General features: G+C 34.1%; 1 protein-coding gene across 1 annotated transcript in view; it reads left to right on the top strand.

Annotated features, from left to right (window-relative positions):
• Positions 1 to 23,114, top strand: part of TRAK2 (trafficking kinesin protein 2) — a 31,835-nt gene extending 8,721 nt beyond the window's left edge. Inside the window, exons 2-16 of the mRNA XM_015826329.1 lie at positions 2,537 to 2,795; positions 3,328 to 3,522; positions 7,168 to 7,244; positions 8,880 to 8,996; positions 10,120 to 10,329; positions 11,767 to 11,845; positions 12,858 to 12,988; positions 13,112 to 13,186; positions 14,192 to 14,329; positions 15,734 to 15,810; positions 16,714 to 16,917; positions 17,511 to 17,809; positions 18,716 to 18,991; positions 20,454 to 20,553; positions 20,862 to 23,114. Coding sequence (XP_015681815.1) covers positions 2,759 to 2,795; positions 3,328 to 3,522; positions 7,168 to 7,244; positions 8,880 to 8,996; positions 10,120 to 10,329; positions 11,767 to 11,845; positions 12,858 to 12,988; positions 13,112 to 13,186; positions 14,192 to 14,329; positions 15,734 to 15,810; positions 16,714 to 16,917; positions 17,511 to 17,809; positions 18,716 to 18,991; positions 20,454 to 20,553; positions 20,862 to 21,534 — 2,688 coding nt within the window. The 5' untranslated portion in view covers positions 2,537 to 2,758 and the 3' untranslated portion in view covers positions 21,535 to 23,114. The remainder of the gene's footprint in view (positions 1 to 2,536; positions 2,796 to 3,327; positions 3,523 to 7,167; positions 7,245 to 8,879; positions 8,997 to 10,119; positions 10,330 to 11,766; positions 11,846 to 12,857; positions 12,989 to 13,111; positions 13,187 to 14,191; positions 14,330 to 15,733; positions 15,811 to 16,713; positions 16,918 to 17,510; positions 17,810 to 18,715; positions 18,992 to 20,453; positions 20,554 to 20,861) is intronic.
• Positions 23,115 to 23,318: the final 204 nt, after the last annotated feature.

The following is a 23,318-nucleotide window of genomic DNA, read 5'->3' as shown; positions in this document are numbered from 1 at the left end:
GAGTTATTTATAAAATAATAATGATACTAATGAAAACAGCAGAATAGAAGAGAAAGAATTAGAAAAAAAAAATCACAAAATACAAAGAGCTGCAAATAGAAGTAGAACAACTGTGTCAAAAGAAAGCAAAAATAGTATCAATAGTAATGAGGGCCTTGGGTACAACTCCAAAACATTTGGAGCACCACATGAACACCACTGGCATTGACAAAATCACCAGTCAGTTGCAAAAGTTTACTTGGGATAGCTTACATCCTGCAATGATACATTTAGCGCCATCAAATAACAACATCTTAGCTCATTGGGAAGAACTCAATAAGTGGATAAAAATGCTTAATTATTTCTTATCCTCTTACTTTCAAAAATTTGCGTTAACACAGAGTTCATTGAAATTTCCCAAATTAAAATATTCAAAATTTTCTAATAGGATAGTGCTGAAATGACAGGATCATTTTCACAAACTATCTGAAAACACCAAATTTCTAGAAAAATAGCATTACTATACAGTTCATTTTTGTCTTATTTTATAGGCAGTAGATAAAACAAAATTATACTTAATTTTTTTTGTTACCAGTCTAATGATACTGCAGTTTTTTACTTTTCCAGCATTTAGATTTTCAAAAAGGTTTAATGTTTACATGTTTTAGTTATGTTTGGATGACAATAAGCCTGACATATTGAATGTTGTCAGTATCTAAATAATGCCGCTAGGAAAACCTAGGCAGAGGTTTCTTTTTAGATTAATATGCAGGATATATTTCTAACTGAAAAATCATATAGTTAATTAAATTATATTTGTGATTCTGACAAAGCTTAATTGGGTTATAAGTTATATGGAAATTGTTCAGATTTGTTCCATTCTAAGAAGCGAGATCACAGTAATGTTTTTCCAAGGTGGAGAACTTTTTATCTATGAATGGCTGTTGGCTGATGTAAAGTATCAGTGTTCTGGTATGTTGATAAACAGAAGCAAAAATAACCAAATATTTGGAGAGTTTTAAATAATCCTTATGATGGTGTTTCTGTGTCTATATTTCTCAGTATTTTGAACTCTTGAAGGTAATGACCATTCTTATTTCTGAGTGAAAAGTAGAGGAGCCTACTTTTTATGAATAAAAAGCAAATGAATAATTTATGAATGTTATAAAATTAAAATTTGTTAATTTAATTTTTTTTATTTTAAAAAAGGCTATTTTTCCCTGATTTAAACAATCATTTGTGAAAGAAGTTTCCCTTCTCCTTTAATGCATCTTGAAGAACTATGTAAGAATTTTATAGAAAGTAGATTAAAATATAGCAAGAAATAATCAAGCAATTGCAGATTCAAATAAACATATTGCTGAGGGACACCTAGAATTTCTAACCAAGAAGCACTATGGAATCCACTTAATGAAAATCTTGCTAAGAAAATTGTTAGGACTTACCCAAGCAATTTCCTGGAGTCATGACTAACTTAAACACAAAATAGAAATAGTTATATTTAGGATATTGTTGTCTAGCCTCAGACTTTTGAGCATGATTCTTAATCAAGCTAAGGTTACTTAATTGAAATGTTAAAAAATGATGTGCAATCCTTTACATGTAAGAAAGGAGGCTACAATACTTTTAAGTTATGTAAAATATGATTAACTTGTTTTTTTTAAAAAAGTATTGTGTATTTATGTGTGGGTGTATAGATGTGTGTGGGTGTGTATTTTTCCTAAATGACTTTGCACTAAGAAAATACATGCATTATTATATATGTAATACAGTTCAAGGTTTTAATTTGCTGTAATTTATTTCTATTTTGCTTTTTAACCAAGGGGCAGTTCAAAATGATTAATACAGATACAAAATTATGTATTGCAATAAATTTTATATAATTATATTAGTAATATCTTATTTGTAGGAAAGTAATTTTCCCACTTTGTTTAATTAAACAAAACAATATAGAGGGGGGAAATGAAACAGCAAGAGTATTTGAATTAAGCTTGGCATTCTTGCAACTGATATTTAGACTTGCCTATGAGACATCCACATTTTAAGCCATGAAAAGAAATTTGGCTTCTCATTATTAATTTTATAGGTCCAAAGCTATCACTACTAGTTTATGTTTTGCTTCTTTTGTTTGTTTTTAATTCATTTTTAAAGAAAACATTATTCCTTTTTAGTATTTGGGACCTAGCAATTTATACATGTATGTAATGCAATATATTTTTCTATAAAATCATGTAATGGTCCCTCCCAAAGGAAAATTCATTCTAATATCAAAGTGTTTGATGTTGGGATATTTCCATTTCATATTTGAGTATACATTGTAACTGGATATATATCAAAAGTAACTTTGTTATATATTAAGGTTTCTTTTTCATTCTAGATTTTCATATGCTAGGATAAAGCAAAAAAGAGTGGCAGAAAATGAATTGGAAAACTCCTACTTTGATTAAGATGGGAAAAAGATACAGTTACTCATTTAGTAGTAGTTAGGAGAAGAATTGTTTAACATTAATGTCTGAAATTGAATTTTAACCCTTGTTGTCCTCTTTTTCCTCCCAAGATGGTGAATGAACTGGGCAAGATTGTGATGTAAAGATAGTGAACCTGGCAGCTTCAAATGTATCTTCCTTTGGCCTAAATTATCCTGTCTGTCTAGTTGACATGAAATGAATGCCAGCAATAGATTATTGCCAAATGATCATTCAGCTCAAATGAAAAGGAGCAAGATATAACATGGAAAGAGGATGTGGTTTTCGAAGAATTGAAGCCTGAAGTAACCCTCATGAATTTCAATCACAGCAATTCAGAGAACATCACTGGTAAGCTGATGAGTTAATTAAACGGTGCTGGTAGATGTTTTGGAAATTATAATTGCTTCAGAGCTGCAATCTTCAGTAGTTTATATTGAACTTTAGAATTGTCTCAAATTTACAATGAAGCAATGCCTTTATTAGGCCAAACTCAAGGTTGATTAAATGGCATGTAAATTTTCCCAAAGTGCTTAAGCAGGCAAATCATATAAAAATTAGAAAAAGAATTGGGGAGGGGAAGAAAGAAAAGCATCTAAAGCAACAGGATAAATTAAAATACTAATAAAAGTTGGATTAAGAAAGAAATCAATCTTAAAATCAGTGCAATAGATGAAGAACCATAGCTGTTTTTTTAGTTAGGGATAATTGATTTCTAATAGAAATAAATGTTTAAGATTTGTGCTGTTTCTTACTGGCCTTAGTTCAGAATGGATAATATTACTCATTTGTTTTACAATGTTGAAAATCATTTATTTAACAAAGAAAACAATGGTTTTCTTTCAAAGTTGATCTCTAGTATGTTGTCTGCATATATCTTTAGATGTTTGCCCTAATGAGGACCTTCCTGAAGTAGAGCTAGTGAGCATGCTAGAAGAACAGCTGCCTCAGTACAAATTACATGTGGATTCTTTATATCTTCCTGTAAATGATGATTGGATCCAGTCAAGAAGCTCTCATAATCATGATCCTGAAATTTCTTCTCCTGTCCTTGCTGAGGAGGCACTCCATTATATGAGTAAGTAACCCAATACAAATATAAGCATTAAAGATTCAATCAACCTGCAAAAAGGACTTAAGTATCTCCAGATTTGGAGAACTGTATGTTTTCCAAAATTGATACAAAGAACGAAGCTTGGATATTTATTTATATATTACTAAAATTCTCAAGTTTGTAACATTTAACTGGCTGAAACTGAATCATAGGGCAATGTTTTGAACCAATGCCTCAAGTAAGCTAATTTACAGAATGTTTCCAAAATCCAGGATCCATCACTCCCATGGAATTGTAATTTGGCAAATTTTATAATGACATAAAAATTATGATAAAGCATTTTATGATATAATACAAAATGCCATAAAACATTTCCTGTGGTCAACTGCTAATGTTTGACTGTGTTATATGGTTCAATAAGGGTTACTCTCAAGGCAGATATGTCTCTCAATATCTCCCTAAATTGTTAAGAACTTTTCCAGCACATTAGAAGCTCTTCCATTGTTGAAGGCATTGAAGAATCTAGTAGGGACATAAGTAGTTGCCTGTTGTCCTTTTTCTAACAAAATTTAAAAAACAGTGGATTGTCCTATGAACATTGCTCTTGTTAAATGAACTGTTGAAGAACATGGGAATAAACAACAGTGAACAGAGTTGTTAAAATGGCATTGATTGCAGATTATGTATAAGGCAATAACATCAGCCTATGTCAAGCCCAACAAAATAAGACTATTAAAATCTCTTCTTACTATCTGTTACTCAAAAACAATGTATGAGTTGGTTAAATATTGGCTTATACAACTTTTTATTATCTGTATTTTTTATCAGCATTGTGGGTTTGTTCAACTTTCTGTTCTTTAGGACTGAACTTTCAGTCAACCCAGTAAAGTGAAATTCAATATTGAGTAAATAAAAAAGTGCAGCTTTAAGGAGCTGCTGGCAAATATAGCAATTATGCTTTTGCTAGAACCAAAGCACTTTTCTACTTCAGACTGAAATATTGGATTCATCTAATATTGTATTACATTAGTATGCTAACATCTATAATGGAAAAATGGATTTGTCAGTGAAGCTAAACTCCTAATATGATTGTGATATTCCACATTTAATGCCCTTTATAATTCCAAAACTAGAAAATTTCTGATTTCAGAACTGCAATAGCCAGTATTGCAGTATAGCTCCTCCTATTTTATGATACTTCTGCTTGGAGAAATGTTTAATTGATAGCTGAGTAAATACTAGGGAGTGTTGCTTACAGGTTCAGTAGCATATGTACTGCAGAACAAAAAGTAAGGGCTAGCCATTACTTCAGCTTGTATTCAGTTCTTCCAAACTACTCCTTGTATATAAGTTGTCAGATGGATATGGCCCTAGATAAAAGGGATGTGAACCAAAATGAAGAGCTACTCATGGGTATAACTCTACAAGGTAAGTGTACACATAAACATTAGCATATATATATATATATATATATATATATCTTTACTAGATTTTCCAGAAAATCTGAGAGCTTTATAAAAACTATGCATTTTTATATGTTTATAATTGATGTTTGGATTTTTTGATGTTTGCTACCTGATTACAAATCAGAAAGTCCTGAGATTCAACTTCTTCAAAAGCTAAGCAATTTTAATAAGGTCTTTCTGTCTTAGACTATAAGGAAAAACTGAATACAATCCACAACTGAATACACAGTTGTGTAAAGTAAAATACTGTAAACTTCGCATAGGCAAGAGAGGGTAAGAAGGAGAGTATTTTCACTGATTACCCCTTTTTCTATTATTTCTTTACATCTATTGCCACTAAAAATCTCTCCCAGAGGTTTGGGAGACCATTTGGAACACAGATTGTTACAATGAGGAACAATATGTATTAAAATGGATCCTCCTTCCTGACAGACAGAAGAACATCTAGTTTACAGTGCAGAAATCTTCAGTGATTTCTACGTTACTTCTGAAAGTAGAAGTAACCCTTGTGTTTATACTTGTGCAATTTGATTTTGGATATTTTTCTTAGTGGACTTTTGATATTGCTGCACACTACTTAAGAAATATGATAACTTGGGTTCTCCTATCTTTGACTTATTGGTTAAGCTGAGCAGGCTTTTGACCTTTCCTTTTAATAAAAATAGGTACTTTGATAATTGGGTCTGTCTTCTTCTCTAATAATTTGTAAATTGTTAGGATATAAATATCCACAGAAAATATTTGTCATATGTCTGTTTCCTGTTTGTGTGGCACAGAGGGTATTGCTGCGTGGAATAATAAATTGAGTCTTGGCTATATTTTTTTCTTTCCAACCTGAAGAAGAAGAAAAATATGTACAGTAAAGAAAATTGGGACTGTGTCTATCAGCCTGTCTTGACTATTTGCCCTTTAGCTAGATAACATCAACTTTTAAAGAGAATTGAACTAAATTTGGTCTTTAGGGATATAAGTGAGCAAAAAAAAGACTGATTCAGAATTTTGCTGACTTCTCTACTCTATCCTTTCCTCTCCTCCTCAGTCACCTAGCCCAGAACAGAACTATTATTAAAAATTTGGAGAAGAAAAACCCGAAAGCCATTTTCTGTGTGTTTTTGCTACTTTATTTTTCGCCTAAAGTTAAAAAATCAAAACTTCTGGTGACTTCTGTACACCAGCCTGGGATTTTTCTTTGAAATAACACAGAAATAGGCTTGCCACTGCTATCCCTTAGGAATGTTTTTTTCTTTCTTACAGCCCACCAGCCTAGGACTTGTTAGTGATGTTACATCCAAGTACTAACCCCTTAGATTCTCAATATCCTTTTTATCATCTTTTATTGAGATCGGCTATGTTCAGCCAAATGCTGCAACATGTTCTGACAATCTTTGCATACACTTTTGTGTGTGTGTGTGTGCCCTTAAATCAATTTTAGACTCCTACTGACTGTCTGGAATAGTCCTTGCAGTTTTCTTGACAGTATTTCTGGAGATGGTTTGCCTTTTGCCTGTTTCCTAGGACTGAGAAAGAGGGACTGGCCCAAAGTCACCCAGCTTGCTTTGTGCCTAAGATAGGACTCACAGACTCCTGGTTTCTAGCCTGGCTCCTTAAACACTAGATCAGACTGGTTCTCTTGGCTCTACTAATTTTTTTTTCTTTTCATTTGGAAGTATTGCTTGCTTATTCCTGCAACAATTGATGAGGGAAGAAGAGAAATGGCTGCCCTACTCTTTTCCCTGGGTAGCTGAAAGATGAACACAGTTGATTTGTGAGTAGCTGAATGCTGGATATAGACAGTTTGTGAATAAGTAAGCTGCCACAACACAGTTTTAGGTAACAATAGTAAAAAAATAAATACAGGTTTTCTTGCAAGAAGTGTCCTGCTTCTATTGAAGATTGCCCTTACAGTATTGAATGAAGTTGTCCAATTCTTGTACTAAAGATAATACTTCATGACTTGAACATGCAGACCTTTATATACCAAAATGTATTTTGTTACTATGAAAACTATTTTTTCCTTATTTTCTTTAAGTAGAATTTATTCCACAAAAATATAATGCAAGGAAAAATATAATGTCTTTTTTCCCATTCTTATTCTTTACTCACTGGTCTTCACAATTTTTTGTACATTCTCAAGTATGTTATTCTTGGGAGCATATTATTTTCATTTGTTTAAATCACATTAAGAAATTGTTTTGTTTTTCAGTTGTTGGCACAGATAGAGGAGAGTATGTACCAAAAAACTGCAATGATATTGAAGTAATCACTCATCTGTTGGCTGAGGTAAAATTGTCATTGTTGTTTTATAACTAAACATAGTTTTACAAATGGGAAATAAATATTTTAAATTTTAGAAAGAAATGGATAATTTTAAGAATAGACATTTTAGTAGTGTTATTAGGGTGTTCAAGTTCCAACATCATAATCTTTCGCTGATTCAGGTGAACCAAACATGGCTTAAAATATGGTAGAATCTTATATGAAGTATACCTGGTAGAAATATAGTAAAGACAACACTGGCTCTTTTACAGTCCAAATTTTAGCCTGATTTTAAACCTGAAACAATAGCCAGTGGAGTAGGATACAGGCTGGGAAAAACAGTTCAACGTTTTTATTTTTCCCAGAATAGATCCCGAGAGTAGCAAAAACTGTAGAGCCATTTTTTTTTCATGACTGGCCCCAAAGCTCTAGGAGAATAGAAACTAGTAAGATGAAGTCAGCAAAAAAGTACAACCTGAACCACCAGAATTTTTAAGAAGAGACTGGACAACCATTTGTCTGAAATGGTATAGGGTTTCCTGCCTGAGCAGGGGGTTGGACTAGAAGACCTCAAAGGTCCTTTCCAACTCTGTTATTGTTACTGTTATTGTAATGATTGGAAATGACCTTGAGAGACAGAAGAAAGAGCCCAGACTAGCCAACAATCAATTAAGAAACAGCTAACATTCCTTCCACAGAAAGAATGGGGGCATGGCAAATGTCTCAGAAGGGATTCTTTCTAGTTTTTTGGATCATAAAGGCAAGAGGAGGGGTTTGCAGATTCTGTTAATGTAATCTTCAAATAAAGATAGAGTGTAATACTCCTGGGTGTACTTGTCTGGATTATCTTGTAAGGGTGACAATTATCCTTTTCAGAGTTGCTTTGCTTAGTAGCTTGTGCTTATATCTTCCATTCCTCCAATGTTTCTTTCCTTGCTGTGTTAATGATTGCTAGCATTGGTATGTATATCTGGGCCTTTGTTTTCTTGATTGTAATTATTTATTCTTTGATCAAGCGATATGATGGCCTACTAGTGAGGGCACTCTCCTCCCACTCGGAAGGGTGAGAGTTTAATCCTACCTTGCGACAGATATTTCTGTCCTAGGGCGAAAAGAAAAAATATTTGCTGCAAATTCTGCCTGGCATGAGTAAGGGCATTCAGCCGGTAAATGCTCAGCTCCATCCAATTGCCCAGACTCTACCCCGAATTAAGGGATGTAAAAAGGGAGTTTTTAATTATTAATTCTTTGATATTCCAGTGTCAGATTTATATTAGAACCATGGCCACATCCCCCAAAACAACTTGGACACTGATACAAACCCATTTACAAAGGAAAACTAAAGCCGTTTATTAAAAAGTTTAGTTGTCAATCTTTATGCTTGATCCAGATTCTAAGTAAAGTGGGGGAGGGTATCTTCCCATTCAGTAGTAGGCTGGCAGCTTAACTCCAGATTTGGGTGGAATGTCTGTTTTCAAATGACAAATATTTGAAAAAGATCCTGTGTTTTCCTGAGGTTTTTTTGAAGTGCCACAACATTATCAGACTCAAAACTCTGTCTCTTTTCTTCATTTATATGCACAAATGAAGAAAATGCTACCATTTAAACAACTTCTGCGGGGGGGAAAATAATGCTGTTTTTAATGGTTTTCTGAGCAGAAAGATCGAGATCTAGAACTAGCAGCACGGATTGGACAAGCCCTTCTTAGACGAAACCATAGCCTAACTGAGCAAAATGATGTTCTGGAGAATCAGTTGGGTCAAGCCTTTGACAAAGTAAGTGAACAGGTTTAAGCTTTGGCGATTTTAAGAGGTTAATTCATTATTTAAGCATCTATTGAAGTTATATTAACTATGAAAGCTGCTTATGGGAAATCCGATGAAAACTTTCAACCTATTGATGTTAGAAGCTTTCTTTCCTACAAAGTTTCAAGTTAGTCTTTGTTTAGTGAAGAAAGATGGAAGAATGTTGAGGCCTATTTTATTTATTTCAAATGTGGAAGCGTGTTTGTATTATGCAGAGCTGAATATTTCAGCTGAACTCTTGCTTGTGTACTTATTTTTTTGCTCCATGTTACAAACTATGTGTGCTGCATCTTAAATAGAGAGTAAAAATAGGAATTACAATCCATGTAAAGAAAATAAAATTTGAGTCTAATATTGAGTCTAGTATGTACTTATATGTACAAAATTCCCAATTGTCATGATTCTTCTACCTAAAAATAGAAAAGGGTTAAAAAAAAAACAAAGAATATATTTGAAAGCATTTGATTCAGCAACTTTAATGAATCCTAGGTCTATATAATGTTTGGACTGGTGCCCATTTAATTTAGGTCCCAGGAAAAAGCATTTGAGATATAATTGAAATAAATAAAATTTACCTATGGTTTTAATCTCACTACATACAGAAGCAGTTGGACCATGTATAGATATATCACATTATGAATAAAGAATTCTGGTGTTTGATGAATATGGAAAATAGTTCTTTATTTTCCTAGAATTAAAAAAAAAACACTGGATGATAGACTGGTAAATATTTCTTTAGCCTTAGAACTATTGGCTTTAAAAAAGGAACTTCTGTCAAGGAAAATTGATGTATTTTCACATTACTGAATTTTAGATAATGACAGTCCAGGAAAGAAAATATGATACTTGGAACATGGAATGAGCAAAGATATCTTCCATTAATATTTCTAAGCCTTTTCATAAAAATATAATTTGGAGCAAATCCATATTTAATACTATTTTTTTTAAAAGTGGGGGACAATTAGCATATTCTAAAGTGGTAATGGAGATAGCAGTACAATTGTATTTTAACTTGTCTGTTGATTCACTAATGTAAATTGCATTGTTTTGAGTAAATGGTTATGTTTACTAAACAAAAATGCTTTAAAATCAGATTCACCAGCTACAACATGAACTAACAAAAAAAGATGAATTGCTTCGTGTGGTATCCATTGCTTCTGAAGAAAGTGAGACTGACTCTAGCTGTTCCACACCACTTCGCTTCAATGAGTCCTTCAACTTGTCACAAGGTTTCTTACAGTTGGATATCTTGCAAGATAAACTCAGGGAACTGGAAGAGGAAAACCTATTACTTCGAACAAAGGTAACTTGATTTTGTTGGGAATTATTAATTGAATTAAATTCAAGCATTAAAAAAAGGTTATATTAACATGGCTAAGGTCATGCTTATGGAAAAAGTGATGAATAGGATTGTTCAACCAAAAAAGGACAGCAAAGGGCTCCCAAAGGGTATCTCCAAACTGAAGCAATGGACATCAGAATACAATGTAGATGCAAATGACCCAAAAGCAATTCTAACTTCACATGGATGCTGTGAGACCTGAGATGACAGAGACTGACCAGAACAGAAATGTAAGCTGATAGTGTGGATGCTTCAGTGAAAACTTTTCTACACTGTGGCTGCTATAAAAAATGTGAATTCTTTTATTTGCGGCATTAGAAATTGAAAATAAAACTAGCAATATTGTCATTTCTTTATACAAATCAGTGGAATAACTCTACTAGAGATATTTGTAGAAGTATTAATTCCATCTGTCTCGGTGCATGCCCTACTTCTCTGTGGTGTATCTCAAGACCATAGTGCCTTCCCTGATTCTGCTTATGTTCACTCATTTTTTTCCAGATAGGTGCAGTTACAGCAGACAGATATGGCCCTGGTCAACATCCAGGAAATAAATAGGAAACATGCAAATAAATTTCAACCAAATACTGAGGCTCTTTTATTCCCCCAAAGTCCTTGATTGTTGATTCAGAAGTCTGGCAGCTATGCTTGCCTAATTGATTTATAAGTGAGGATTTAAAAAACAGGTTCGACCCAAATTGGAAAGCTTGAAAATCATCAAACTGAATATCCAGATTAGCAATGATTTAATTATTTGGTTTGATTTCAGGTGAAGTCATATACTTTATATTTTGAAAATTTAGTATAGGTAGTCCTCAACGTATGACTGATCATTTAACCATATGTTGTTCACATGAGGAAGGTTCCTATTGCTGAATCATTATTATTATTTTGTAAGAAAGTTGTATATCCAGTGAAAGAAAATTTGGGGGTACTTAATTATGAAAGTTTTGATGCTTCTAACTGATAATGGTGACTTTATTTGATTTCAGACAAACTGATTCTTATGACATATGCAGTGAACTCAGATATTTTACTTTTGGAATTATTTGTTCTGGACACTTATCTAATTACATATTTGATCTTAGCAAGTCTTATGTTTTTAGATACGAGTTTAAATGAAACAAGTGCCACAATGGATTATCGTATTTGTAATTCTAATGTAGGGTTATATCCAGTGGTGTAGATGCAATTACATCCATTAGTGGAAATATTCCTCTCTCCCTCAGAATGTTGGAGATCCTTCTGAAGAACCTTCTATTGGAGCCGGATTGTAAATACTCCCCTAACATTAAATATATTCCAGAGTGAACATTTTGTTATACAGATAATGGGAAAAAAGAATATATTATAGATAGTGTTCCTCATAAAATTAATGAAACTCATAAATTTTTGAAGGCATGCCATCTGAAGACTGAAACCATGACATACGAAGATAAGGAGCATCAGCTAGTTACTGATTGTGTTAAAGAAATAAGTGAGTATTTTGATCATGTCTTCCACAGAGAATATACAAATTCAGTTCACCTGCATACCTCCGGTTTGAGCTCTGTACTATTCTTAACTTCATTTGGTCCTTTAAAAGGCAGTTGTCATGGTTCTGGCTGAAAAGCCCAACGAAGTAAATCCACCAGAGACATTGCAACTTCTAATGTAAAACTTTATTAGTCATAGCATACTGGTACTATAGAAGGAATTCCAGCTCTGGCAATATGGCGGGAAAAAGATAATTAAAAGAGTAAAACCTTCACACCCCTCTCTGATAGTTCATGTCACAATGTCCAATTAGTCTTCTAACGGTTTTTATGAGAAGACAGAAGACAGCTTCTGTTGGCCAAAACATCTCTTCTGTAACCTCGACTCTCACACTAATAGAAACCACCTATGAATTCTAAACCTTAACCCTTCCCTCCCCCCTCGTAACTGTAGGCAAGCTAGAAGAATCATGGCAATTCTAATACAAAGGGTCTTCGTAGCTTGATGGTATTATTTCAGGGTCCTTCAGGATATAATTGAATTGCAACTTATATCATCCCCCATAATTGGCCATACTTGCTTGAGTGCAAGGGGTTGTAATTCAAATAATTAGCAGGTAATAAATCCCCCAATTTAAAACTTTATACGTGTACACTTTTAAACTATATTTTTTTTCTATCAAGTTCAATTTCCCCATACCTTTTATCTGCCAGCCTTTAAATATGGTTATTAATTGTGAATCCACTAGCCTTCAAATTGAGTTAATAGCAAATTAACTTTGCAATTAAGCAGGGTATTAAAACCAGAGTGTTAGACTGGCTTTAAAAACTTGATTAATGGAGAATCCTTGTTGTGGAGACTTATGATTCAAGCAGGCACAGTTAGTTTGCATTTTTTTGGATTTTGCTTAAAATAACTTTATTGTATGAAAGGTTTTAAGGCGTTTGTTTTTTCAGAAAGGATGATATACTGCTGGTTTCTTAACAAAGCATGTATCCTGCTATATATTTTAGAGGAAACAAATGCTCAGATTGCAAGAATGAGTGAAGAACTGATGAGGAAGGATGAAGAACTGATTCACTACCAGGAGGAAATCTCATCACTCTTATCTCAAATTGTTGATCTTCAGCATAAGATCAAAGAGGTAGATGTGCACAAAGTTCAGAGAAGGGAAATGGTGAAAGTCAAACCATTACTTGTAGTAAGAAGTTAATGCCTCTAGCAGAGTTCATATAGGATTAAATAATCATATTTTGTATATCCTCAGCATGTAATCGAAAAAGAAGAATTGAAGCTGCATCTGCAAGCTTCTAAAGATGCCCAGAAACAGCTGACAGCAGAGGTATTGATGCCATCTACTTTCCCATTTTTGATGTAGAGAACAAATATGAAAAAGAATAAAATGTAAATATTTTACATAAGAATATTCAGATTTTTCCTGAATATTGATGGAGAATTTCTGGGGCACAGCTTTGATTTGGATGCCATTCACTTTGTTTTGGTTTAACATATGAAGAAAAAACAGATTTTTTAAAAAAAGAATCCAGATTAATTTTTATTCATTATTTAAATATTTTTCCCACTGCCAGAATATTATGGCCGAAACATTGGAAGGAGAAAGAAGCCATGAAACGTATTTCAAATGGTTCATGGTGCAATTCTGTATATGTTTGTGTTGAGGCAGAATTCACTGGGTTGGTAACACCAGACTTCTGCAGAATTGTTATGTTGCTCCTCTATCACTAGGCTTTTGGTTGTCCCTGAAGTATAGCCGGAAGACCTTGGTGGATCTTAAGGCAGCATTAAGCCTTCAAGAGACTGCGGCCAATGTATACTTTATGCCATGAATCTGGCACATAGACCTAATATTTTATATAGTAGTGATAGGTTTCTGGCCTTATATATTACATGCAAATAAATTTAAAGCACTACTTAAAAATTAAGATTGCATCCAATGTTATCATTCCTAGTTTTACCAGAATAGATTCCTCTTCTCTCTGGCAGCTCCTTGTACTCCCCTCAATTCTATTCCAGCAGAAAAGAAATGCTCTGGAGAAAAGAGGAAGCCCCTTTGCAATGCTGGCTGTTGGCTTTTTTGGAGGTGGGGGGGGGAGGATACTATAATAATTTACATAGCATTTATTTTATCTTAGGTTTTTAGCAGCTGCTAACATATTTCAGCAAACTAAGTATTTCATTAGCACAATTGTCATTTTCTAATTGTAATTGGTTATCTTCTGTTTATTATACACAATTGTCCCCCAAACTTTCTGTTGTTACGTGAGGCATTTGTTAAGTTAACGTTCTCATGGCTGAGTAAATGATTGACCTTTTATATCCTTGTAAGTTACATGAAGTGCAAGAGCGGAATGTGGAATGTCTGGGGATGCTGCATGAGTCCCAAGAAGAAGTGAAAGGATTGCGCAGTAAAACAAGCCAAGCTGCCCTTCACTGTCGACCCCAGTTGTGTGGAGCGTTTCCTGTGGTAATATAAGCTTTCTGACTGTAGCAGATTTCATTAGTTAAGCTCTTTCATCCTGCCAATAAAATGTCAAGGGCAAACTCAAACTGTTCTTCGGAAGAGAAAGTTGACACCAGTGATCCTTTCTAAATTTAGCTTCTTTATCTACATCCTACTTTATTCCATATGGGCTGAGTGATTTGTTTCATTTGGAGAACAAAGAAGGCAATACTGTATTGAACAAGGCCTGACACTCTTCTTGTTTAATGCTACTTTCTCTCTTGATTTTATTGTTGTGAGTTGGAAGAAACACTACGCTGCCTGTGCTAGAGTTGAAACTAAGATTTGTGTCCACCACCTCTTTCTGACTTTACTCTCATTATAAAAGAGTCTCCTATAAACTTCTCAAGCAGTTTCTTTTTTTGTTATGTGTCAGTTTCTGAATTCTGAGGGAAATGGAAGGAACAGATTCCTTGGGCAGATCTTTGATTGTCTGCTTATTAAAGATGTCTTATTATTTTTGCTGATTTTTCCCCTTTTAAGAAAAAAAATATTGGGAATACACTAGTCTTTGGAAGCTGTTTTATTTGAACATATGGTTTGCCATGACATTAGAACATGTACATTTTGATATAACTCATAAAAAACTAGAAAAATTACATTTCCTCATGTATATTAACATCAGTTGCAATTTTTCTATGCAGTTGTCCACTTGTAATACCTGCTGATTTCTTTTGCCTTATAACTAAATACTTTAAGCATTTATTGTAAAGAAATATTGTATGAAATATTTTCTTGCTACATAAATAAACAGCAAATTTACTCTTAAGCAGGACAGTCAGAATAACATCAGTAGCATTACAGTGGCAAAAGCTCTGCTCCTTTTCTCATTGTGTCATGACATTCCACACCTGCCTGGCAGGGATAGGCTTATATCAAGAATGCCATCCTAATGAACAGTCAACTCTTGTGGATACTAGGAATTACCTCATTCTTTCATTGTTGCAGAAAAAAACTCAATATGACTGTACTATAGAAATTAAGCAATGAATTGCCAAAGTAGTGCTGCAGACAGGCTGTCAAAATCACTTCTGAATGGTTTTTAATAAAGCTACTGGTTCCTGTTGTACTTCATTTTTTAATGAGAATACAATAAATATCCCTTTAAAAATGTCTTTGTTCTGAATTATAATTGTCAATTACTTTGGCATCCTTTACATTTTGTTAACATATTTAGTAATATGATGAGGATGAGGATGAGGAAACTTTTGGATGTGAATGTACTGATTTCCTAATTATTCCAAATTAGGTACTTATTTTGTCCTAATTGGAGATTCCTCAAAAGAAGTAATAATTGTTGTAGCTCTTTAATTATTTTGTAAACAGAGCTTAAGAAACTTGTTAATTCCCACTGTCTTAAATTTGAAGGAATCTCTGGCAGCAGAAATTGAGGGAACAATGCGGAAAGTGCTAAGTTTGGATGAGGAATCTCTATCTAAACAAAAGTAAGTGCAGTTCTTGTTTTTTCCCCTTAACCTGTTTTGCAGGTTCTCCTGTAGGGCGTCTTCCCTGCTATCAGTATAATATTAAGAGAAGTTGATATAGTTCCATATAGATAACCTTTATTATTTTATAGTAATATACTATATTATATATATATAATTTATAGACATATTCTAGTATTTTAAAGTTATTAACACAATTTATTAATTACACTCTAATGAATACAAGCTAAAATTAAATCCTTGACTAACGTTTCAGGAATTTTATGTTTACTTTATGCTAAACTCTGAAAGATTATTCCATAATATTTTAAGATAAGAACATATGCAGTTCCAAGGCTAGTTTTCTTTCATTAGAAAAACTACCAGCTACATTTTTATTTTCACAACTTTTTTTCAGGCATATAAGCTAATTGCCCTCTATGTGAATTCCATTAGAAAATTGTGAAGTCATTTTTTGTATCTTTTACTGCATATTAGGAGAACATTTGCAATAATTTCCTTAAGGTTTCTTGGCACATGGATATATTACACAGCTACTTCTCAGTTCATAGGTTAGCTTAAAAAAGTTAAAAGTGGAAGGAGCTGCAACATAAATCCCTTCCACATAGGACCCATTATCTCTCAGTGCACAAAGTGCATTTGTTGCTGTAACTCCCATAGTGTAAACAAATGGGTGAGATAAAGCCTGCCTATCAAAATGAGACTGTGAAAGGAGAAATACATGCATCACTTTGTATGCATTGCTCCTGTTCTGCTTTCAAAAGCCTGCAGGATATTTGGTACCACCCAAACAATTACTGGTCCATCTCTTCTGATATGAGTGTTGTTTCAGCAACTGGGGAGATGTTTTTTATTATCCAGATGAGGTTTTTGTATTCATTGTCACTTTCCCTTTTTCCCTAGGATTCAACAGAAACGTATATTTGATACTGTTAAACATGCTAATGATATGCATGGCCGTTCTGCATCGTGTCCTGTTTCACTGTCCATTCCAGGATCCAATCGTTCAAGTGTTGTCATGACAGCAAAGCCTTTTCATTCTGGCTTGAAATATGTGGAAGGAAAAGGACCTCAAGCTCTAAAGGCCAGCACAGAGGATGTTTCCAAGTAAGGAAATAGCAGTGTTTGAGCTTTAGTTGACTATGTTATATTCAGCACAACTGCCTTTTTATGGGAGGAGGGGGGAATTGACAGCAGTTTTTAAGCCAAATTCTGCTTTTTTCTTATGCTTTATTCAACGTATGTGTTGAGGACTATCAAGTAGAAGGCTGCATATAACCATTTTTCCTATCAGTAATTTAATGTTATGCCTGCCATGGACAGCATTTTGGCATCAGGCAAGTAGTATAATAACATCAATTTAGAACATGAACAAGCAACAAAGAAAATATAGTTTTACTTCTGTTACACAGATTTCCTTCATGGAGTTTTCACCCAACTCTCTTCACTGTGGGTGGAGACAACACAGTTAGGAGACAACTGGGACAGGATGGAGCTTAGCACAAATCACTTACAGCAGCTACCAGAGAAACACATTATTATTAGTCATAGTAGTAATAGTAGTAGTAGTAGTATTGCCTCCAGCAACATGTAACATTATAAATGCTTCTATATCATCTACAAAAACAAAAATTGTGCTAAAATTAGATAATATCAGTTTATGTCCTATTAATGCAATATTTAATTCTGTATTTTGATAGGGAAACTCAGAAGCTAAGCCATGCAGGTATCCCTTCAGAAGATGATGTAGCCACTGCTTTACATAAACTTAATCTCCGTTGTCAGAATTATCTAAGTGAAAAATGGTTTTTTGAAGAAGAATGGAAGCGTAAGATACTTTTGCTGGCTGACCAAAAGGAAGAACTCACTGGCTGTAGCACACCAGTAGAGAACTGTTTTTCACTGAATAGCAGTTCAGAACGTGCTGATTTCTCTGGATCTTTTAGCAGCATGCGGTCCCTTCTCCCAGAGAAATTGCAAATCGTCAAACCCCTTGAAGGTAAGATAATCACAGTCCTGTTTTCAATCACAGTTCACTGTGAGCCTGTTATGGGTGTCTTCCATTGGCTACTTTATATCCTGGCCTTAGGATTAGTTCCTGATCATTCATTATCTCTCAGATTACTTCCAGATATAAGTTTGTGCTGTCCCACAAATGGATGTTTGGTTCTGTTTATTTTGCATCCAAATTATATGTATTATATTGAATGCAATTTTAGACCTTTTGGTTTCTCTGCCTGACTTACCTCAGCTTTTAATCCTTATTATAGAGCTCTGTGTCTTACACCTCAACTTAAGTTACTGAAAATAATCCACACCCAAGCACATTTTTACAATAGAACAGAAACAATAAACTGTTAACAAGCAAATAAATTGCTGCTGTTTAGTCCATTATTTTTTTTCTTTTTATGACTCTGAAATCCTTTAATTAGGGGTAGAATCAGGGCGACGGAACGGAGCTGAGCATTTGCTGGTTCAATGCCCTTCCTGATGCCTACATGGAGTTTGCCGTAGATATTTTCTGTTTGTGTCTTGAGAGAGAAACATCTGCTGCTACTTAGTATTAAACTTTCAACCTTCTGAGTGGGAGGCAAGCATCTTCACCACTTGGCTTCTTGTTTAGTCCATTAAAATGCTATCTAAATATTCACTGAAGGAAAATAAATGAGTGAAGGTTTAATCCAAATCATAATTTTCTGCTTCAAAGTAAAACTTCTTTGATTTAAAATCTGAAGGATCCACAAGTGGAAAGGTTCTTTCTAGATTTGCCACTATTTTACAAAATCCTATCAATTTGCATTATATGCAGCAGCCTCAAGCTCCCAATTAATACTTCTTTAGTTGGCTGCCAAGTATTAAGATATATGGAGTGTTTGAAGGCCTTTTGTGATTTGTACTTCTCCAGGCTCTCAGACCCTATTTCATTGGCAACAGCTGGCTCAGCCCAACCTAGGTACAATTCTTGACCCGCGCCCTGGCGTTGTCACAAAAGATTTTGCACCATTGTCTCAGGAAGATGTTTATTACCTTTCTGATTTGGAAGAAGATGAAGAAGAAAGGGATGAAGGTATAACTTTCCAAGTACAGCCCTCTTTACAGGAGGAAATTAAACAGACAGTGCCAAAGTCAGTGCCAGGAATTTTCCTCCCACCTGTTAAATTAGCAACAGTTCCTCATGCAGGTAAGAATTTGTGGCATGACCATTACAATTTTTGTTGAATTTTCTAAGCACCAACTGTTGTAGATCTGCTGAAGATCAATTTTTACTTATTCTTTTATGGTGTGTGATCAGTCCTGTTAAAGCAGTTCAGTTCTCACAGGAAGCTATATATTCTTGAGAAATGTGTGGCATTCTATCCCACTTGCAAAAGGGAGGCTCTAGAAACATACTTCCCACTCTCTTAAGATACACACACAGAGAGAGAGAGAGAGAGGGAGAGAGAGGGAGGGAGGGAGGGAGAGAATTAAAAAACCTCTTGAATGGGGTACACTGTTGTATGAGGAGGAGCTGGAAAGATTCCTGCCAAATTAGGTGGACACTTTCAATGATCAAGCTTACTTGCAGTAACTTTCTTCCATTAATATAACAGAGGCTTATGTATAATTAAACTTGAACATTTTAAAGTCTGAATCATGTTTTAGTCACTATTTTATTGAGGAAAGTAATTTTATGTGTACTTTTGTAGAAAGAAACAGTAAAAGATTAACCTTATATTCAATCAAGAATAATGACTAATATAGTAAAGTAGATGTTTACTAATATAGTAAAGTAGTGCTCAAATAATAGTAATTTTACAGTGTGAGCATGAGATTGGCTTCTTCCTCAATTTCTCTCTACAGGTAGTTCTTGACTTATAAATATTTGTGTACGTGACTTATCATTTTTCACACTTGCAACCATTACAGTAACCCTGTGGTCATGGGATCAAAATTCAGACACTTGGCAATTGTCTCATATTTATAACCGTTGCTGTATCCCACGGTCATATGATCTCCTTTTGTGACCTTCTGACAAGCAAAGTCAATGGGGAAGCCAGATTCACTTAACCACCATGTTACTGCAGTGATTCACTTAACTGTGGCAAAAAAGGTCGTAAAATGGGGCAAAATGTACTTAACAACTGTCTTGTTTGGAAACAGAACTGTTTGGGCTCTATTGTGATCATAAGTCAAGGACTATCTGTACTTGATTTAATTATAGTTAAAGCTGATCTTGGCATGATACTTATCTGTCATTAACAAATAGAATTGATCCAGCTTTTGAAATTAATCAGAACAAATCCTTAAACACTATTAATTGCAAAAGTGGAATTTGGACCAAAGAAGAGTTGTAGAATGCTTGAACATGTTCCACATTTTTAACTATGATTAACAAATGGGGAAGAATATTCCAACTGTTTCCTAGTTGCCATATTCACAGTAGCCCATTCTAAAATAGCAAAATGTTGAGTTTAAGAGTAATAATTTATCTGCCTTAGGCATCATGTTAAAAAGATGACTTAAAGTAATGTAGAAGATCATGTTTTCTTTCATATATTTGCATTGAATTACTAAATTAATTATGCCTTAGTTCAGATTTTCATTAGCCTGCTAGTATGCTTCTCATTTCCTTCTCATCATATATGTTATAATTTGCATTGTAGCTTCCAATCCAGGAAAATGTCTTTCATCTACAAACTCTACATTTACTTTTACTACTTGTAGAATACTTCATCCATCTGATATCACACAGGTTACACCCAGGTAAGGAGGTTTACTATTACTCTTAAAAGTTGGTTATATGCAGGCAATCTGGAATTGAGCATCTACTTGATACACTTTATATATTAATTAAATTAGCAGCATTCACATTTCAATTTTTTAGAAAGCAATGAAAATAAAGAAAAGTGGTTAAAAGGATATGTACAATGTAAAGCAGAACTAAAATTGGCAGGGTACAGAGGCTCTGACCTTGAATACTGAATATCTCCTTCCCTCCTCCCTTTGCACTTTCTACAGAAGTTATTAATCACAATAATTAATGTGCTTTATCTTCTTGTTTTGTTTTCCAGCACTTTGTATTCTCCCTTGTGCTCTGGAAGTTGTAGCAGTACAAGCAGTGTAATTACAAGCGCTCCACCCATGTTGTATAAGCTTAGTACTGGAGAATTCCTTACTAACAGAAGAGATTCAACTTCCACCTTCAGTAGTACTAGACGTTTAGCAAAGCTTTTGCAAGAACGAGGCATCTCAGCCACGGTTTATAACAGTCCAGTCCAACTTGAAGCACCACTGCTTCATCATCCCAGGATACCTGCTGTGCCCTCAACACCCCCAAATTCTCCTTTGCATTCCCCTTGTTCTTCTCCTCCCTCTTTTGAGTTTCAAGCATATGTGTCTGAAAACTTTTTGGCCTCTCGACCAGCTGAAACATTATTACATGAGCTGTATGGACAAAAGCCCTCGAATCCTTCTGATGCAAGACAGCTGAAGATCAATCTGGTAGAGAGGCTAAAGAAACTGGGGATTGCTAGAGCTGTCAAACAGCCCGAGGCAGAGGGTCATAGAAAGAGTCAGAGGGAAAGTAGCTGTCTCCAAAAACAAGGCTCAGGAGTGTATGTTAGTGCAGGCAGCAATTTGATGGGGGGCTTGAGAAGAAACCACAGTCTTCCGGTCTTGATTGGAGCACTTGCAGGCCCAGTAAGCACATCCTCCACAACAATGGGGGTCTTGAAAGAGGATTGAGCTATTTAGCATCAGACACTTTTAGTTGGGAAACAAATGTTTTGAAATGGAAAGATAAGATTAGTAAAAATGGATGCATTAAACATAAGACTGTTGAATGATAAAGGTATGTGGCTAAATGGGACATGGGAGGCTCGGCATAAAAAATTGTAAAAATTAAGAAAGGAAGAAAATAGAGAAAAACAAAATTTAGTCTTGAAATGATTGAAAAAAACTTTTGTCATGATCAAAAGGAAATAAAGCAAACAAATATATTTTCTACCATTGATATTAAAAGAACAAGCCAATGTCTATGCAACTTTATTTTAGAATATGTTTTATTGGATGTCATCCAAGAAATCCATATACATAAATAGACCATCTAAAGTTATATATGATTGTAAGGAAGTACATTCTTCAAATAACAGGTGCAATCTGTTTATAGAGAAGAAATCATATTTATTCTAATGTAGAAAGATCAGGTGCAATATTATTTTATTAAGCAATCTCACACATTAGAAATCTAGGAGTGCAAAATTACTACATACTGTATTGCACAAACAAAAAACCTCAATGTTTAAAAAAGGAGTCAAATGTATGTGCTTTGTGGAGGTTCTATATATATTTGGAAGGGATATATTTGGCAAGTAAGAAAGTATTTGTTACTCTATACATAGCTGTATTTGGAAAATGTTTACCATATTAATGTTGGAATAATCTTGGAGAAAATTCCATACATTTGAAACAATCAGTAGTTAATAAAAATTATCTTTAAAATATGTTATAAAAATAATAACAATTTTCGGATTCTTGGGAAGTTAAAACCTCAAGAGATTTAAAAAATGACAGGCACAACTTATTGTATTAATATGAAACAGAATGACAGCTATTCAAGCTGTAATAGACAAAGAATTGCCATTCATAATTTAGTCTAAGATAAATTCCACGCTTGATGTTTCTGAAGCAGGATTTTGTGTTTCACAAAATGAGCACAGTGGGACAGCTTTGAATGTGAAGCAGAAACAGGAAAGAGAAAAGGCACAAGTGACTCAGATTTTTCTTTTATATTTGGATAACCGAAGGAAGAGATTCTTAAAATACGCACATCTCACTTGCTCAGTTAATTGCTAATCAAAAATACTTGCAAAGAGTGTCATGACTGCACTAAGCTGCTTGATTTATGGTTATGATGAGCAAATATAGCCCTCTTGCCATAGATCAAACAGGAGATGATGAAGATAAAAGCTGAATGGTTTGAAAATTAAGCACAGAAAGTGACTAGATCATTTATCTGTGGGTTTTAAAAGACTATTCTCTATATTAGTTAAAGAGATCATAGGGTGAATTCAGAAATACTAAACAGACTGGATTTAAACAATCCAGGTAGCTTTATATATCAATGAATCAAAGTAAGGGTTTTCCCCCCTTGAATAGGCATTCTAGGTGACAATTTGGAAGAATTCCTTTAAACAAATGTTTTCAAGGTTACAAACAGCCATGCAAGTAGCTTATCAATTCAGTCTTGGTATCAATCAATGAGCTTGGCACCATTGGTTGGAGCTACTAATTTGTAAATGGTGCTTGTAAATAGTAAAAATGTATTATTTTAAGCTTCTATATACGGGTTAATTCTATTTAAATTCTATTTTAATTTTCTTTAAGTGTATAAAGCTTGTAAAATGCATTTCCTTTGTGATGTTTAAAAACTTGCTTTCCTTGGCAAGATAAATAATAGGGAATATTTAAGTTGGGTTCCAAAGCAGCCTGCCACACTTTTATATAAACAGAGAAAAACCTGGGTAATG

Source organism: Protobothrops mucrosquamatus, unplaced genomic scaffold (genome assembly GCF_001527695.2).
Source record: "Protobothrops mucrosquamatus isolate PMUCROS unplaced genomic scaffold, P.Mucros_1.0 scaffold3057, whole genome shotgun sequence".
Taxonomy (NCBI): Eukaryota; Metazoa; Chordata; class Lepidosauria; order Squamata; family Viperidae; genus Protobothrops; species Protobothrops mucrosquamatus.
This window is presented reverse-complemented; position numbering and strand designations above follow the sequence as displayed.